At 36.1% G+C, this 20,654-nt stretch overlaps 1 protein-coding gene across 1 annotated transcript in view; it reads right to left on the bottom strand.

Moving 5' to 3' along the window:
- MAN1A2 (mannosidase alpha class 1A member 2) overlaps window positions 1–20,654 on the bottom strand; it is a 172,951-nt gene that overhangs the window by 65,612 nt on the left and 86,685 nt on the right. The window contains exon 7 of the mRNA XM_045546919.1: window positions 843–966. Coding sequence (XP_045402875.1) covers window positions 843–966 — 124 coding nt within the window. The remainder of the gene's footprint in view (window positions 1–842; window positions 967–20,654) is intronic.

Genomic DNA, 20,654 nt, shown 5'->3' with positions numbered 1-20,654 from the left:
TTTATTTATAGGAAATTTATATTTTTTTCCCTAACACATAAGGTATCCTTTTGTAAAATGGTAATTTCTTGCCTTTTGTAGCTGGTGTAGAGAAATGGTACCAACTTTTAATACCTACATTAAACATTGACTCAAAAAACATATTAAACTCATTTCTAGTAATTTAAATGTATACTGTTTTAATATATTAGGTAGATAATCATGTAATCTATAATTACTATTTTCTTTCTTCCTTTCCAATCTTTTTTTTTTTTGCATACAGGATCTCACTCTATCGCCCATGCTGGAGTGCAGCGGCCTCATCATAGCTCATTGCAACCTTGAATTCCTGGGCTCAAGCAATCCTCCTGCCTAGTCTCCCGAGTAGCTGGAACTAAAGGTGCATGCCACCATGCCCAGCTAATTTTTCTATTTTTTGTAGAGACGGATCTCACTTCTGCTCAGACTGGTCTTGAACTCCTGGCCTCAAGTGATCCTTCTACCTCCGCATACCAAAGTGCTAGAATTACAGGCGTGAGCCACTGCACCCAGCCTTCCAGTTCAATTGTTAAACCTTTGTTTATTTTGTTTTTCTTGCCTTCACCCCACTGACTAGAAACTGCAACACAATTCTTTAAAAACCTAATAGTGGTTACAATTTCTCAAATAACAGTGTCTATTTTAAATATGTTCTAAATAGCAAAGACATTTCTTTAGATAATTTAAAAAGAAAAAAATAAAGGCCAGAGCCCTGATAAACATACATCTAGAAAGGCAAACATTTTAAGCATTAATCAAGCCTTTGGCCAAATCTTAAAGGACTCTTTTATAACAAACAAAGAAAAGAAGGCAAGAAAACTAACCTTTTTGTAGTAAACCAGGTCCCCTGTCAAGTAGCTGAGGTGGACAAACTCCATATGCAGTGTACCGAATTCAGCCAGAATGCTGCTACCTGCAGATGCCCAGCCCCAGTTTCGGCCTACTCCACTGAATGAAAGGGAAGGTAAAATGAGACAGGATTGGGAAAAGACCAAAACAGTTTTTAATGAATATGTAAATTTTAAATAAACCTCTTAGAAATTATTAAATCTAATCACAACTTATTTACATCTAAAATTTTATTAGTTAAAAATTTGAGTAATATTTCCATGTTTTAAAAATCAAAACAATATTAAAAAAGTATACAGTAAATGTATTTCACCCATTCTCATCTCCCGTCACCCCACTAGGCCCCAGATAATTACTTTCATTAGTTTCTCACATATTACTACAGAATTTTTATGCATACATAAGCAATACAAATATATATTATTTTCCTTTTTTAAACAAAACATAGCAAACTCTATACTTACTGCTCTGTACTTTGCATTTTACTCTTAAAAATACACCTTAGTGATTCTTCCATATCAGTTCACAGTTTTCTCACTTTGTTTTTATTGTAAGTGCAGAGAATTCCATGATATTAATGATTCTCAATTGGAATATTATACTCCAGAGGCATATGAAAATATGGGAGAGCATTCTGAGATGTCTCAAACCTTGAAGGTACAACCTGCGTTTATTATGCTAGGACCAAAGATGGAAACTGTCCTAGAATGGTCAGGAAAGTCTGACGGCACCTGTGTGAAAACTACTGCATTATATATAAATAGGCACAATTTATTTAATCAATCCCCTATTGATAATCCCTTGGGATATTTCCAATATTTTGTTATGGAAACTTTTACAGTGAATAATCTTGTGCATATTTCATTTGTGCAGACACAATCTCTAGGATATTCTCCTTTATTTTTAGGCTGCACTGTAATTTTTTATTTAAAGCCAGACTATACAAATAAAAAACTGCAGAGGCTTTGCCTGATGTTATCTTCTAAAAAGGTGAAGTTTTGTTTTCTGAAATACAGTTAAGTACCAGCAGATCACCTTGGATTTAGGCATTGTTAAGAACAGTCAATTTCAGTTTTTACCCCTACTTGTAGAAGTGACCCTGTGGGATTTCAGCTGAAAGCCGGGAGTTGTTTACCAAAGGTCCCCTATCTTGGCAGCCTTAAACACTAACCTCTGTCTCCTCTATACCATGTGGCTGTTGAATTTTCTCCTTAGCCCTTTCGGCTCCTTCTGCAATTTTCTGCTCGGTCTGAGTCTTGCCCCATGCATGTGCAGTTACAGAATCATCAACGACTAGAGGGAAATTTGCATATAAATTTTGGGGCTTTTTCTTTGTAATTCCTTCCTGTCCGAGATTTTGTGTCTAAGTCTCAGTCATTTTAACAGCTCCAAGACCTGACCACTATCTGTCTCCCCTACCCTAAATGCTTGTCACTTTAGGCTTGGTCTTTATTCCCCTGCTCCACAATTTGGAACATGACCTCAGGGAAAAAGCCAGTGTTCACATAGAGATGACCTTCTCTTAGGATAATAGCTCAAGTCCTACCTACCTGAGTGAGTTGCTCTCCAATGCCTTCAAACCATTTGGCTTTATATATTTTGTCTGATAAAAAGGTATATCATGGTTGGAACTGGATTATTCAAGCAGCAGAGTTCAAGGATTATTTCTACTAGAACTCTAAACCATTCACTAGTGTCTTTTCTTATTTTAGGAGGAAGTAAAAACATAAACCTTTTTCTCATCTTATACTCACTCATATACTGCCAATTTAATATGCTGTATTTTATTTGTGTTTAGAAAATATTAAAATAAATATTAGAACACATCACTACCTTGCTTGAAAAGTTCCCTCATTGTTTAGTGCTTACTTTTACACTGTCTGAAAATATGGAAGGCAAATATCACTAACCGATTTTTTTATAGCTAGAAGTGAGAATAAGAGAAGGAATATGGATATAGTAGCTATATAATACAGTCATTCACTTCACAAATAATAATGCCTACTATGCTGACAGTGGCAGTGATGAACCTGACATACGACATTCCTTCTCCCATAATAAATAAAACCATTTTAAATAGTGATAGTTGCTATGAAGAAAATTAAATAGGGAAATAGAATATTAAGTACAAGGGATAGAAAATGAGTTAGAAGAAAAGCTCTTTACATATTATGTTCAGAGAAAGTGTTTCTGAAATGACACAATTTAAAAAGAGACCTAAATGATAAGAAGGAGCCAGTGACAAAAAGATTTGGAAGAAGAGAATTCCCAGTAGAGAAAACAGCAAATGCAATGGCCCTGAGGGAAAGGAAGTGGGCTAGTGTGGCTAGAGCTCAGAACGTAAGGGGAAATGAATAACCAGGATGAGGTTAGAGACCTACGTATAATCCAGACTATTTAAGAATCCATAAACCACAGTAAAATGTTAGAATCTTTATATTTTAAGTGTGATGGAAAGTCATGGAGGACTTCTAAGGATTACAACATAATATTTAAGGAATAAAGCATAGCATTTAGAAAGATTATCTAGGTTTCAGCACAGCAAATGGATTATACTGTAGTTAGGTATAAACACAAAGCCTAGGAAGTCTAACAGCTTATTATTCTCTGTAAAAACTTTCTGGCCAAAAGTCACAAAGTTTCATTCATAGTATATTCAAACACTTTTCAAAATACTAAACAGAGTTTTTCACTATTTATTTTGCGTACAGCCTTAAAGGAAGAATCTGAAATATTAAATTTGATACCTACATATATTCTAACTCAGAAAAATAAGTAAATCCCTAAGAACAATATAGAACATTGCTGAGGACAGAAATGTTCCAACGATAAAAAGATGATGAGCTTCCCAAAACTAACCAGATCATGATTTCATATAAATGTTATGATTTTTCCACTGATCAAAATAAAAAGTATAGATATTAAAGTTTACATATATTTTATATATCCTCAGTGAACTTGAATAACAAAAAATGTGCAATGAATACCAAAAGCAAAAAAAAAAATTTCTATCTTAGCTGACCACCAGCAACAGGAAAGAAATGTTTGATAAACTTTTGATAATAAATCAACCTAAATGTTCTACTTATTGTTTTGATAATGAGTCATCTATATTTTGGTTTGTACTTTGTTCAGTTGCTTGAAAATATTTAATCAATGTATTCAAAGCATGAAATAAAGCTTTTTGTGAACTGCAATTATTAGAAATAAAGCTTGAAAATAGGTTGATGAAGAAATTCATCTCAACAAAATCAAGGAATGGACTAAGTAAATGAAAACACTCAAATAATGTGTGTAAGTTTAAGTTGGAAGATCTTTTTTACATGTATTATTTATTTTAAATAGAAAATTCGTATAAGCCACATTTTACTTTCAATAATCTTTATTTTAATTAATTTTTTTAAAATTTAACTTTTCTACACAGAAAACCATTCTAGGGCTTAATCTTTTAAACACTGAGTTACAAAATTACAAATCATAAAATATAAACACTTTCAAATTTCTTTCCAATTAAAATCACTAGGAGCAACATCGTTTGTCCTTTCACTATATCTAACACTGGGGATACTTTCAGGAAGTAACATGACAATACACTGGGGGTTGGAGAACAATCCCTTATGTGAATTAGGATTTTCAAGGATATACATATGCTTTTAGTAGCTTTCTTCATATCATTCAAAATAGGAATTCAATTGCCTAATAAATAAGATAGCCCTTAAAATTTCCAAATTTTCTAGGGACTTTTTGTACAAATAGTGATATGATAAAAATGTACATGAGAAGTTAAATACCTCAATCTCACATTTTGAGGTTTTCTTCCTAAAAAGAACAAAAAGTTCCATTTGTTTCAAGATTTTCTTGCTTTATTGACATCTCACAGGCAGCTTACATTTTCTCCAAAAAAACTAAAAATTATACATTCACATAAGGGAATGAAATTACCAAGTGCTAACAGAAAGCAGAATTAAAGGTGGCAATATTTGATCAGGGAATCCAAAGGGAAGAAACAAATGTTCTTTTTAATCAGTTCAGATAAAATGCATGCTTTCCCACAGTTCAAAAGGAAAACTCACAAAGAGAAGGTCAAATACATCCCTAAACTTGAGAGCTGTGATCCCTTAGAGGGGGTCAGTACCTGATGATGAAGTTCAGGGGTATCTGTACAGCTACAGGGAGGACCTCTGGGAGTTCTGTGCATTCTCCTCTCCCCTAGCAACAAAGAAATGCACCCTCCACAGGCTTCAGTTCTCACAAGTGAGGAAACCCTCCCTGAATTCACCTTAACATTCTGACCCAAATTAATTCTCAAAGGCACAAACCGCACAGATCTAGCTGGGATTGTCCCCTGATGCCCCTCCTCCTGTTGTCACCACACAATCTGGGTGATGTGCAGTAAAGAGCAGCCCAGAGAGGGTTCTGGGGCTGGGCCAAGATTGCCTAATGCAGAGATGGGGAAGGGATACCCAGGGTCCCAACTACAGTCCCAGACCCCACTGAGGGGCCCAAGGGCTGAGCTGAACCAGTAGGGTGCCTCAGGTCTGCAAACTATGGGACTGACCAAAAGAGGCCCAGGTCCTGAGGCCACAGCCAGTTCAAACCAGTACCTTCTGCCTGGGACACCCGGCCCTTACACTCCCCATTTCCCAGCTCTGGGGTGTCAGAGTCCTCCTTTTGAATACTTCAGTATCAGTAGGTAACAAAGTGACAAAGGATGCACCAGAGGCACCTAAGATCCTTAGGAGCTGGTGAGACACAACTGCACCAGTGGCCAAGTGGCAACCTCCACACTGCACATGCTGAGCGTGGCCCCACGTGTTTTTGAGCTGGAATATCTTGACTTGTAGGAATAATCTTTTGATGGAGCTCCCATTTATAATTAGTTTTACTTATATTGTACACTTCAGTGGAATGAAATTGAGAAGCCCCATGATTTTGCATCATCTAAATTGGAAGAAGTTTTTTAAATAAAATAAAAATAGAAGTCGCATTTTTCCATGTAAAAATATCTAATATTTGTGGAAGGTATTCTGAATGAAAGCAAAAGAGGGGCATTTGTGAAAATATCTGGTCTGAAATATTTACACATATTAATACGCAAAAATTTAGAATTGAGAATATCCTGCATTTACCCAGAATTTGTTCTGAGCAACTGCAGAGAGAATACCTTCTCAACTAAAAGCATACAAAAATCAACTGAAGGTGTTGATAATTTCTATGTTTAGATAAATGTACAAGGATGCATGTCTATTGTTTTTGGAAATGATTTCATTTTGGGAAATAGGTTTATAAAAGAACTATTTTACATCCAATAAAATAAAACCAATTTTTCAGTCATTACATAAGTAATTTAAAAATTGAATACTTTTATTTAATGATTATTTTAGCTCCCCTATTCATTGTTGAATTGTACACTTAAGACTAATATACTATATGGTCACCCTTCTTATATGATGCCATGACCTGGTTTATAAAGTTTTTTTAGTATACTATAAATATGTTCTCTATGATATCATTTATGTGCCACCATATTATTTTATCTTATGGACTACCAAATTTGCTTACCATATTGCCTTCCACTTGAATGTTCACCATGTATTTATGTTTTTGTTTTTATAAAATATACTATGATAAACATCATTCATATATGCTCCTTAGCCCATGCCTCTGATTTCCTTAGGGCAAACTGCCAGAGGTGACACTGTTGGGTCAAAAGAAACAGGTTTTAAAGGGTTTTTGATGGACAATAATAGTCTACAAGTACAGCTGCAATGTTAGAATGGCCTTCTTCCCACCTTCCTACCTGCAACAGATGCTAAAACTTTTTGAAAAGTTAAAAAATTTCCCTGTTTGAAAGATGAATGCAACATCTTTCTTTTTGTGTAGAGTCTGATTTTTGTTACATTTTCATTTAATTTGGGGGGATATATAATACATTCATAGAATTTAAAATTCAAAAGGTACAAAAAAAGCAAAAAGTAAAAAGTCTCCCTCTGAGCTCTTCCTGTACTTTTTCCTCCCAGCCTCAAAGCCAATCTGTTATCAGATTCTTATTTATTCTTCTGGAAAAATTTATGCCTATATAAGAAAAATTTTAATTATTGTAACAAGATTTAAGATCATTTTAAATGTTCATTGGTCATTTCTATTTTTTTTTTGGTCATTTTTTATTTCAATAGCTTTAGGGGGTACAAGTTGAATTCCACTACATGTACGTATTGTATAGTGGTAAAGTCTGGGCTTTTAGAGTACCCATCACCCAAATAGTGTACATTTACCCCATAGGTAATTTTTCATCCCTCACCACCTCCTCTCACCCTTTCCCGTTGTGACTCTCCAGTGTCATTTTTATTTCTAATTCTGTATTTTTCGAAACATATTTTCTAAATATATTTTCAAACTTAAGATCACCCTGTATAGGTTAATGTTATTTTTTGTTCTTGCTTTTGTTTTTTGATATTAATACATAGTCCCTCAGACAAGCCTATTATCTGGTTTATTTCTCTTTTTAAATAAACAACTCTGAGGTACAACTTATAATATAAAAATGGATTCATTCAGGTGCACAGTTCAATGTGAAATGACAAATAAAAACATACGTATACAAACCAGGTCAATGCATCCAAAAAACGCCCTTATGCCCTTGTGCAATCAACCCACAACCTTCCTCCAGCCAATCTCAAGCAACTGTTAATCTGCTTTCTCTCACTATCGATTAGTCTTGCATGTTCTAGCATTTCATATAAACATCATCATACAGTATATACTCTATTGTGTTTGGCTCTTTCACTCAACATGTTTTTGAGATTCATCCATATTGCTGTGTGTCTCAGTAGTTTGAGTCTTTTTATTGCTAAGTGGTGTTCTATTGTAGGAATAAACTATTTGGCTAGGTACCTGTTGATAAACATTTGGGTTATTTACAGTTTTGGACTATTATGGATAAGGTTGTTCTGACCAACCTGTGTACAGACATATATTTCAATTTCTCTTGGGCATATAATTTCTGGGTCACATACAAATTCTATTTTAAGTTTATAAAGACAGTCAAGTTATTTTCCAAAGTGGACGTATTCATTTTACATCCCACTAACGCAAGTCCACTATCTTGACTTTTTATTTTCTATTTTTCTATCAGTTGCTTAGTTTTCTATTCTTGCCTTAATTTGAATCAAGTATTCTTTAGTATTCCAGTTTCTCTATTGGTTTTGTGTGTGTGTGTGACTGCTCTACGGATTACAACATACACCACTAATTTACCACATTAGACCTTCAAATATGATACAACTTCATATGGAATATAAGAACATTATAACAATACACTTTCCCATACCATCCTTTGTGCTACTGTGATCATACATTTTTCTTCTACATATATTATAGAATGTATGATAAAACTTACTATTTTTACTTTAAAAAACATCAAAACAGAAAAATATACCTTTTATATTTATTCAAATGTTGACCCTTCCGCTACACTTCAGTTGTTTGTGTAGATCTGCCTTTCCATCTAGTGTCATTAGAAATTTCCAATAACATTTCTATTAATAGAGGCCTACTGGCAATAAATTCTATAAGCTTTTAATTACCAAAAAATATCTTAATTTCACGGAAATTTTGGAAGAATATTTTCAGTGGCTATAGAATTCTAGATTGACTTTTTTCTTTCAGCAATTTCAAGATATATTCCCTCGTTTTCTAGCTTGCATTGCTTCATATAAGAAAGTAGTATTTTTATCTTTGTTCCCAGGTGTTAATTTTTTTTCTTTAACTGTGCTTAAGATTTTTTTTCTTTTCATTGCTTTTAGGACATAATGTTTCCTTGTTTATCCTGCTGGGTTTCATCAGATGTTGGGATCTGTGGATTTACAGTTGTCCAATGAATTTGGAAAATTTTTAGACATTACTTCTTCAAAGATAAACATACTCGGAAATACTGCAGGTTCAGTTTCAGACCACCGAAATAAAGCATATATCGCAATAAGGCAAGTCACACAAATTTTCTAATTTACGAATACATATAAATGCTTACATTATACTGTAGCCTACAAAGTGTGCAACAGCATTATGTCTTAAAAAATGTTACACACCTTAATTTAAAAAATACTTTATTGCTAAAAAATGCTAATCATCTCAGCCTTCAGTAAACAGTAACCCTTTGGCTCGTGGAGGGTCTTGCCATGAGGATGATGGGCACTGACTCATCAGGGTGGCGGGTGCTGAAGGTTGAGATGGCTGTGGCAATTTCTTAAAATGAGACAACAGTGAAGTCTGTCACATCAAATGATTCTTCCTCTCATGAAAGATGTCTCTGTAGCATGTGACGCTGTTTGATAACATATTGCCTACAGTAGCACTTCTTTCAAAATTGGAGCCCATCCTCTCAAATCCTGCCACTACTTTATCAACTAAGTTTATGTAATAGTTGAATTACTTCTCAGAGAATTTCAACAATATTCACATCCTCTTCCCCAGGAGTGGATTACATCTCAATAAACCACGTTCTTTGCTCGTCCATAGAAGCAACTCGTCATCTGTTCAAATCTGATCATGAGATTGCAGCAATTCAGTCACATCTTCGGGCTCCACTTCTAATTACAGTTCTCCTTCTATTCCACCACAATCTGTAATTACTTCCTCCACTGAAGTCTTGAACCCCTTGACCCCATCCATGATGGCTGGAATCCACTTCCTCAAAATTCCTATTAATGTTGGTGCTGTGGCCACCTGCCCCAAATCACAAATGTTCTTAATGGCATCCAGAATGGTGAATCCTTCCCAAAAAGCTTTCAATTTACTTTGCCTAGAACCATCAGAGGATGGATGCGGCACTATCTACGGCAGCTACAGCCTTACAAAATGTATTTTTTAAATAATAAGACTTGAGGTTGAAATGACTCTTTGATTCATAGGCTACAGAATGGACATTGTGTCAGCAGGCATGAAAACAACATTTATTTCTTTGTACATCTCCATAAGAGCTCTTGGGTGATCAGTATATTGTCAATGAGCAGTAATATTTTGAAAGAAACCTTTTTCTCTGAGCAGTAGGTCTCAACAGTGGGCTTAAAACATCCAGTAAACCATGCTGTAAACAAATGTACCATCACCTGGGCTTTGTCCTTCCATTTACGGAGCACAGGTGGAGTACATTCTGCATAATTCTTAAGGGACCTAAGATTTTCAGATGGTAAATGAGCATTAGCTTCAACTTAATGTCATCAGTGGCACTGGCCCCTAACCAGTGAGTCAGCCTGTCCTTTGAAGCCACACATTGACTTCTTCTCTCTAGCTATTAAAATCCTAGATGACATCTCCCAATAGAAGCCTGCTTCATCTACCTTGAAAATCTGTTGGTCAATTATCTTAGCTAGACCATCTGGATCACTTGCTATAGCTTCTACATCAGCACTTGCTGCTCCACATTGCACTTTTATCTTATGGGGACAGCGTCTTTCCTTAAATCTCATGAACTGACCGACCTCTGCTAGCTTCAACCTTTTCTTCTGCAGCTTCCTCAGCTCACTAAGCCTTCATAGAACTGAATAGAGTCAGGGCCTCTGGATTATGCTTTGGCTTAAGGGAATGTTGTGGCTGGGTAGATCTTCTATCCAGACTGCTCAAATTTTCTCCATATCTGCAAAAAAGCTGTTTTGCTTTCTTATCATTCGTGTGTTCACTGGAGTAGCACTTTTAATTTCCTTCAAGAATATCTCCTTTGCATTCACAACTTGGCTAAATGTTTGGCACAAGAGGCCTAACTTTTGGCCTATCTCAGTGTTCAACATGCCTTCCTCACTAAGCTTAATCATATTTAGTTTTTGATTTAAAGTGAGAGAAGATTACTGAATTTTCAAGATGGCTGACAAGAGACATCTGCTGCCAGATCGTCTAAGAAGGAAAAGTTTTAGATGAAAAAGAAAAAACAAACAAACAAACAAATAAACCATGACAGATTTGGTGTAATTTCAAAGGAGAAGTTTCAGAATCTATAAAATATTTCACAGGAAGAAGTTGCAGAGCAGGACAAGAAAGAGCAAGTTATCAGCAGAGATCAACCCCTGAGAGGCCTAGAGTTCAGCAAAAAGGGTAGGTGGTGTGGTTTGTTTCTCCCTCCCTCACATCTCTGGCAGTCAGCAGGCTCCCAAGCTGCTGGAGAGCCTTTCTACCCTCATCAGCCCAAAAGCTACTGCCACCAGTGAATCAGGAGCTTCTTGAGGAAAAAGCACCAGGCTGCCTGCCCCCTTGAGGTCACTTCCAGTCACTGCAGACATGAACTGAGACAGCAGGCACCATATTGCTTCTCCACCCACCGTGAACCTTTGTCTTCCCCACAGGGCTTCAGCCCTCAGTTTTCATTGTGCTCGTTCCCACACAAACATTTTCCAACTCTAGCCCAGATTGTGGAAGCCACAGGAGGGGTGGTGGGTCCTGGAGAATCTCTGTGACCCCAGAGCCTGGACATTCTGGGTGGACTGCTTTCCAGACAGAGGGACTGAGATGAGCAGAGTGCTAGCTTTCCTCCATTCAGATTCTTTTCCTCTCCTTCCCCTCCGCGTCCCGTGGTTGCCAAGAGAGAAGCTTGAGCTGGGGTTCTCAGGAGCTGCTGCTTTCCCTCTGTTAGGGCTTCCACAGAGAGTGGGGCTCAAACCTTTCCTCTTAAAGACCTGCAGAGAACTAAGGGGTGCTCCGACTGTGAGCTCCCTGTTCACTGGCCCTCGCTGGTGCTGGTTGCCTGGCTGCTTCATCGGAGCAGGACACACCCTGAAGCGGACGGACATCAAACCTGCTCATGCACGCCACAGGCAGCTCAGGACTAGCAGCTTCTCCCTATATGGAAGAAATGGCCCGAAAAAATGGCAAAAATGTTTTATGTTTTTCTAAAACTTCCCCCACTCCTTTTAGGGAACTAGGACCTGCATCCCTACCTCAGGCCAGCAGTAGGGAAGGGATTGGGAGTGTCCTTTGTTCTTTGTACCACAGAAGATAGGATGAATCCAGGTGAAGGTCACAAAATTGTCTTAGACAAAGACAGGACTATAAGATTAATCAAAACCTTTAAAAAGCTCTGTGCTTCTTGCTCAGAAGCAGGAAGCTGGTACTTGGAGATAAGAGTCTGCCAGCCTCCTCATTTGCCTGCAAGTTAACAAACCCTTTCCTTCTCAAAACACTTGTCCTCATCCTTCTAATGCAGCCTCGGAGACTAGTGCTGAGCTTTTGGTAACATCCCTGACATGGAGACGGAGTGATCTTTGGGGACCTGGGGGCAACCATGCAGGCCCGATCCTGTACCCCCAGGACTCAATCATGTTGCTTGGGGCCACAGAGGAAAACTTTCTCAGCTAATCTCAGGAGGTGAGGGAGCCCTTGTGGGCAGAACTGAAAAGAGTGCAGTGTGGGTCCTAGCCACAACGTATTTGTGGTGCACCCCTCTCCCAATAGGAAAGCTGCTCTCTCAGTCCAGGACGGGATCCTGGACAGGGAAGCTCCCACCCTGTAGCGCCATCATCGGGGAGCTCACCCAACCTAGCCCAATATAGCCTCACTCTCCCACCTACCTCTGCTGTGGTGAAGATTAAGGACTCACATAGAAGTTCCAGGGCCCCACCCAACACCTGGGGCATTCCAGTGTTTCTCCTGAGCAGCTAGAGCTGGACACATGTCCCAAAAATAACAATGCAGCTTGTTCCTTTTGGCAAGCACCACCTATTGACAAGGAGGCCAATTTGCACAGCCCGTTACAGCATTTACTGAATCAATCATACAGGGTATGGTGGATTTTTACCCACAAGCACCACCTACTGTCCCCAAGATTAGGTGGGCATGCCAATTAGAATTCACACTGTTAAGAAGACCACAGGGTTGGGGAAAGAGAAAGGATCTCAAAGACCTCCCTCCTTCCCTCATCAAAGACAGACAGAGGATGTGTGCATACACATAGCTCACCACTGCTACAGCCTACAACTAGCAGCTGAGAAAATCACCACACTATGATATCTATAACCAAGGCAGCCATCCAGAACCTAGACCCTCATCAAAGCACCCACAAGCAAAGCCCAGTTCTTACCCAACATATGCTATAGACAATCCCTTATGAGTAAGGGGGCAAGAAAAAAAAAGCCCCATCAAAACAAAAGCAAATGTAAAAATAAGAAATGACAGTTTGCCCCAGATGAGAAGAAATCAGCAAAAGAACTCCGGAAGTATGAAAAATCAGAGCAAAAGGACACTCCCAAAGGGAACACCAGCTTTCTAGTAATGGATATCAACCAAAATGAAAATATTGAAGTGAATTCCAAATATGGACTGTAAGGAAGGCCAATGAAATCTAAGAGAAAATGGAAAACCAACTCAAAGAAACCAGAAAAACAATTCAGGACATGAATAAAAAATTCACTAAAGAGATCGACATATTAAAAAAAAAAAACAAATAGAACTTCTGGAAATGAAAAAATTCATTTAAGGAAATAAAAAACACAGTGGAAAGTTTTAAGAATAGACTATATAAGGCAGAAGAAAGAATCTCAGAATTTGAAGACAACTCTTTTGAATTAACTGAATGAGAAAAAAAGAACAGAGAATTAAGAGGAATGAACAAAGCCTATAATAAATATGGGATTATGTAAAATGGCCAAATATAACAATCATAGGCATCCCTGAGGGTGAAGAAGAAAATGCACAAGGCCTGGAAAACCTATTTGGGAGAATAATTAAGGAAAACTTCCTTGGTCTTGCTAGAGATTTAGACATCCAGGTATAAGAAGCTCAACAAATACCTGAAAGATTCATTGCAAAGAGGCATTAACTAAGACACATAGTCATCAGACTGGCCAGAGTCAACATGAAGGAGAAACTCCTGCGAGCTGTAAGGCTAAAACATCAAGTAACTTACAAAGGAAAAACCCATCAGGCTAACAGCAGACTTCTCAACGGAGACCTTACAAGCCAGAAGGGTTTGAGGCCCCATCTTCAGGCTTCTTAAACAGAACAACTGTCAGCCTACAATTCTGTATCCTGCAAAACTAAGTTTCATATATGAAAGAGAAATAAAGACTTTTCCAGACAAGCAAACACTGAAGGAATTTGTAAGACCAGACCTGCCCTACAGGAAATACTCAGAACCACATTATACGTGGAGCAACACAATGGTCATCCTCCAGTGTAAAACCACCCAAAAGCTAAGGTTCAGAGCTAATATAAAACAACAGCACAAGAACTAAAACAAAGCAGTAAGGTGCTACCCAAAAAGATGAACAGAATCTATCAATCAACGTGAATGGTCTGAATGTCCCACGCAAGAGACATGGGCTGGCTTAATGGATGAAAAAATACAACCCCAGTATCAGCTGTCTCTAGGAAACACAACCAATCCACAAGGAATCATACAGACTCAAGGTGAGAGACGGAAAAAAAATCTTTCATGCAAATGGAAACCAAGAAAGCAGGTATAGCAATTCTCATATCAGAAAAAAATTGACTTTAAATCAACAATAGTAAAGAAAGACAAAATGGCCATTATATAATGGTAAAGATGGCAATTCAACAAGAAGGCATAACAATCCTAAATATTTATGCACCTAAGACAAGAGCACCCAGATTCATAAAGCAAACCCTACTAGATCTAAGCAAAGAGACAAACAGCAGCATTGTAATTGCTGGGGCCTTCAACAACTCACTGGCAGAACTGGACAGATCACCCAAGCAGAAAATAAACAAATACTGGACTTAAATGGGACTCTAGAACAAATGGGCCTAACAGACATGTATAGAACATTTTACCTAAAAAGTATTAAATACACATTCTTTTCAACAGGACATGAAACATTCTGCAAGACTGATCATATCTTAGGCCAGAAAACATGCCTCAACAAATTAAAAAAAATAGAAATCATACCATGTATCTTCTGACACCACAGTGGACTAAAAATAGAAATCAACTCTAAGAGAAACACTCAATTCTACACAAAGTCATGGAAATTAAACAACCTGCTGCTGAACGATTATTGGGTCAATAATAAGGACAGAAATCAAAAGATTCCTCTAACTGAACAAGAAAGGGGACACAAGCTACCAAAATCTGTGGCATTCAGCAAAAGCAGTTCTAATGGGAAAATTCATAGCCTTAAATGCCTACATCAAAAAGAAAGAAAGACCACAAATTAATAATCTAATGACATTTCTCAAGGAACTAGAAAAGGAAGAGCAAACCAAACCCAAAGCCAGCAGAAGAAAAGAAATAATTAGGGTCAGAGCATAAATAACTAAAAGAAATGGAAAACAAATAAACAAGACAAAGGAACAATGAAACAAAAAGTTGGTTCTTTGAAAAGATAAACAAAATTAATAGATCTCTTGCTAGATTAACCAGCAACAGAAGAGAAAGGGCCCATATAAGCTCAACCAGAAATGAAAAATGAAAAATTACAACTGATAGGGTAGAAATACAAAATATCACCTGTGAATACTAAATGGGGGAGGAACAATATCTTTAAAGAATCCATCAAACCAGAATTTTATATAGACTGAAAATATCCTTTAAGTATGAATGTAATATCCTAAAATTTATATAGAACCACAAAAGACCCAGAATAGCCAAGGCCATCCTAAGCAAAAAAAACAAAACTGGAAGAATCACATTACCCACCTTCAAATTATACAACAGAGCTGTGGTAACCAAAACAGCATGGTATTGATATAAAAAGATATATAGACCAGAATAGAAAACCCAGAAACAAATCCACACATCTATAGAGAATTTATCTTTGACAAATGTGCCAAGAACATACAGTGGGGAAAGGATAGTCTCGTTAATAAATGGTCCTGGGAAAACTAGATATCTATATGCAGAAGACTGAAACTAGCCCCTTAACTCTCACTCAAAACTCAAATACACAAAACTCAAATCAAAATGGATGAAAGACTTAAATCTAAGTCCTGAAACTATGAAAATACTAAAAGAAAACACCGGGGAATCATGTCAGGACATTGGTCTGGGCAATGATTTCTTGAGTAATACCCCCAAAGCATAGACAACCAAAGCAAAATTGGACAAATGGGATCACATCATGCTAAAAAGCTTCTACACAGCAAAGGAAATAATCAATGACTGGAAGAGACAACCCACAGAATGGGAGAAAATATTTGCAAACTACCCATCTGTCAAGAGATTAATAAACAGAATATGTAAAGAGCTCCAACAGTTTGATAGGAAAAAATCAAATAATCCGATTAAAAAATGGGCAAAGGATCCAAATAGGTATTTCTCAAAAGAAGACATACCAATGGCCAACAGATACATGAAAAATTGTCAACATTATCAGTCATCAGAGACATGCAATCAAAACTACAATGAGATATCACCTCACCCCAGTTAAAATGGCTTTTATCAAAAAGATAGGCAATAACAAATGCTGGCGAGGATATGGAGAAAGGGAACCCTCATATACTGTTGGTGGGAATGTAAATTAGTGCAACCACTATGGAAAATAGTATGGAGGTTCCACAAAAAACTAAAAATATTTTTAGTTCTTTGAGATCCCACTACTAGGCATTTACCCAAAGGAAAAAAAGATATTCTATAATAAAGACATCTGCACTAGAACATTTATGGCAGCACAATTCACAATTGCAAAGATGTGGAAACGACCCAAGTGTCCATCAATACACGAGTGGGTTAATAAAATGTGGTATATGTATACCACGGAATACTACTCAATTACAAAAAACAATGGTGAACCAGCACCTGTTTTATTATCCTGGATAGAGCCGGAGCCCATCCCTTGAAATGAAGTATCACAAGAATGGAAAAACAAGTACCACATGTACTCGCCATAGTACTAACTGATCAACACTAAGGTGCTCACATGGAAGTAATATTCATCGGGTGCCGGTCAGGTGGGAGGGGGGTGGTGGAAGTGGGTAAACTAATGGGTGCAGAGTGTACTATATGGGGGAAGGGCATGCTTGTAGCTCTGGCTTGGGTAAGGCAAAGGCATTATATGTAACTAAAATGTACCCCCATAATATTCTGAAATTTAAAAATATATAAAAATAAAAAAACTAAAAACAGAACTATCATATGACCCAGTAATCCCACTAGGGATATATTCCCACTAGGTATATATTCAAAGGAGGAGGAAATCAGTATATCAAAAAGATATCTGGCCAGGCGCGATGGCTCACGCCTGTAATCCTAGCCCTCTGGGAGGCCGAGGCGGGTGGATCGCTTGAGGTCAGGAGTTCAAGACCAGCCTGAGCGAGACCCCATCTCTACTAAAAATAGAAATAAAAATTATCTGGACAACTAAAAATATACATAGAAAAAATTAGCCGGGCACGGTGGCACATGCCTGTAGTCCCAGCTACTCGAGAGGCTGAGGCAGTAGGATCACTTAAGCCCAGGAGTTTGAGGTTGCTGTGAGCTAGGCTGACGCCACGGCACTCACGCTAGCCCAGGCAACAAAGTGAGACTCTGTTTCAAAACAAAAAAAAAAAAAAAAAAGATATCTGCACTCCCATGTTGATCACAGCACTATTCACAATAGCTAAGATTTGGAATCAACCTAACTGTCCAGTGACAGATGAATGGATAAAGACATTGCAGTACATATAAACAATGGAATATTATACAGCCACCAACAAAATGAAATCCTGCCATGTGCAACAACAGGGATGGAACTGGAGAACATTACGTTAAGTGAAATAAGCTAAGCACAGAAAGACAAATCTCACATGTTCTCACTTATATGTGGGATTTAAATATTAAAAACAGATGATCTCATGGAGACAGAGAGTAAAATTGTGGTTACCAACAGCTGGGAAGGGTAGTGGGGAAGGCGGGATAAAGTGCGGATGGTTAATGTGTGCAAAAGTATAGTTAGATAGATTATACCCAATGAACAATATTTGATAGCACAACAAACTGACTATCATCAAGTTAGGATATACTTTAAAATAACTATAAGATTGGAATTGGAATGTTTCTAACACAAAGAAAAGATAAATGCCTGAAGTGATGGCTACCCCAATTACATTGATTTGATTAATTCACATTGTATGCCTGTATCAAAATATCACATGTAACCCATAAAGATATATAACCATTATGTACCCATAATAATTACATTTTTTTAAAATTTCATTCTAAAATACATTCATCAATGCAAAAGAAAAGAGAAGAGAAGGAAGAAAAAACCTAAATCAAACTATATCAGTAATTATCTTAATGGACTAAACTTTCTAACTAAAAAAGGTAGATACTGTCAGACTGAATAACAAAAGCAAAATCCAACTGTATGTTGTCTGCAAAAGCACTATAATTAAAGCAATACAGTGAGGTTGGAAATAAATGGATAAAAAAGACAAACCATGAAAATAGTAAGTATAAGAAGGGTGAAGCAGCTACATTCATATCTGATAAACTTCAAGACAAAAATATTACCAGAAATTAAGACAGACACATCAGAATGATAAATGGATCAAGTCATCATAAAGACAAACAAAAACCATAAATGTATAACTAAGAGTAAAGCTTCAAAATGCACGAAACAAAAAATTGACAGAAATAAGAGAGAATAGACAATTCCACAATTGTACTAGGGATATTTTAACATCTCATCTCAGCAACACATAAAATAATCATACAAAAAAAATGAGGGGAGACACAGATGATCTGAATAACACTATCATCCATCTTAACCTAACTGATATATATAGACCATTTACACCCAACATCTGCAGAACATACATCTTTTCAAGTGTGTTTACCAACAAAGACTATATGCTCATTGACAAACAAGCTGTAACACATTTTTAAAAATTCAAATTATGAAGAGTATTTTTTATAATCACGATGAAATTAAACTAGAAATCAAAATAAATACAATATCTAAGAAACCTCCTAAAATTTGGCCATTGAAAAACACAATCATAAATAACTAATGTGTCAAAGAAGAAATCCTAAGAGAAATGAGAAAATATTTTGAACTAAATGATAATGAAATTTCTAGAATGCAGTCGTTACAGAGAAATTTATGACTTCACAGAAAAACAATAGTTTATAGGGAAGAAAAAAAAGAGAAAGGTATAAAATCAGTGACCTATGGTTCCAATATAAGCAGCTAGAAAAAGAGCAAAGTAACTCCAAATAAGGAAAGGGAAGGAAGTAATAATAATAAATTTTTAAAAAGCAGAAATCAACAAAACAGAAAAAACAAATAGTGAAAATTAATAAAGACAAAAATTACTTTTGAAAACATTAACAAAACTGATAAATGCCTAGACTGATAAGAAGACAGAAAGAACACAAATTACCAGTATCAGGAATGAAAGGAGGGTTATTACTACAGAATTTAGAAACATGAAAGGTATAAGAAAGTAACATGAACCACTTTAAACCAAATTTGATAATTTAAGTAACATGGAGAAATTTCTTAAAAGTACAATTAACTAAAACTGCCACAAATGAAAATAAAATGTGAATAGTCCTATATATATACATATTAGAAAAAATTAAATTTGTTATTAAAAACCTTCCCACAAAGAAAATTTCTGGCCCAGATGGTTGTATACGTGACTCTATCAAATATTTAAGGAATAAGTAACAACAGTATTACACAAATTATTTCAGAAAAATAATAATTTTAATAATTAATAATAACCTCATTTTATGAGACCAGATAACTCATACCAAAACCTGACAAAGGCATTACCAAAAAAAAAAAAAAAAAAAAAGTTCTCATCAATATTTACCAAAAATATAGTTTCAAAGGCATTAGGAAATCAAATACAGTAAAATATAAAAAGGATAATACATCATGGGCCAAGGAATACAAAGTTGATTTAACATTTGAAAATCTTACATGTAATTTACCATATTAATAGAATAAAAGTGAAAAACTTTATGATTACCTCCACAGATGAAGAAAAAGTATCTAGCAATATTCAACACCAATTCATGATTTAAAAAAAAAATCAATTCTTAGTAAAATAGGAAGAGAATTTCCTCAACCTGATAAAGGCAAATGATGAAAACTCTACAACTAACATCACACTTGAAATGTATTTTAAAACAATGTTTAAAAAGCTTTTATATAAATATAGAATATAAAAAAATAGGTGAAGACAATTTTTTAAAAAGTTATAAAAGACATATTTGGATATATAAGAGTTTAATACTTATGAATGACAAATTATTATAAAAAAGACAACCAACCACTAGTAGGACTGGGAGAGAAGAATTAATTCTATAATCTGGAAAGCATTTTACAAATTAATTAGAAAAACACAAAAAACTGAAGCAACATTTAGGAATAGACAATTCACAAAAAAGCAAATCTAAATGTCCAATAAATTTATGAAAAGGATGCTCAAATTCAGTGGTCAGAAAATACAAATTAAAATAAAAATGTATAACATTTTATAGCCACTAGTCTGTCAAAAATTAAAAAGAACTCGTACCTGCAGACAGTTAAGTATTCTTACACATTGTTGGTAGAAATATGACATCCTACAGACTTCTTGAAATATGTTTTGGCAATATCCATTAAATTTAAAAATATATACCCCTTTGATCCAGCAATCCCACCCACACCTGGGAATCTGTCCTACAGAAATAAAAAAGGCATATGCTCTTTGATCTACCAATCATATTCTTAAGAATCATTTCCAGAAAAATAAAATCCCACTACACAAGGACATATATAACAGATTGCTACCGTAGCAATGTTTGTGGTGGGAAAATAATGGAAATAAACAAATACCATTCATATGAAAATGAATGAATAAATTAT

Source organism: Lemur catta, chromosome 3 (genome assembly GCF_020740605.2).
Source record: "Lemur catta isolate mLemCat1 chromosome 3, mLemCat1.pri, whole genome shotgun sequence".
NCBI classification, from domain to species: domain Eukaryota; kingdom Metazoa; phylum Chordata; class Mammalia; order Primates; family Lemuridae; genus Lemur; species Lemur catta.
Note: the sequence above shows the minus strand (reverse complement) of the source record. Positions and strands in the feature narration are given on the sequence as shown.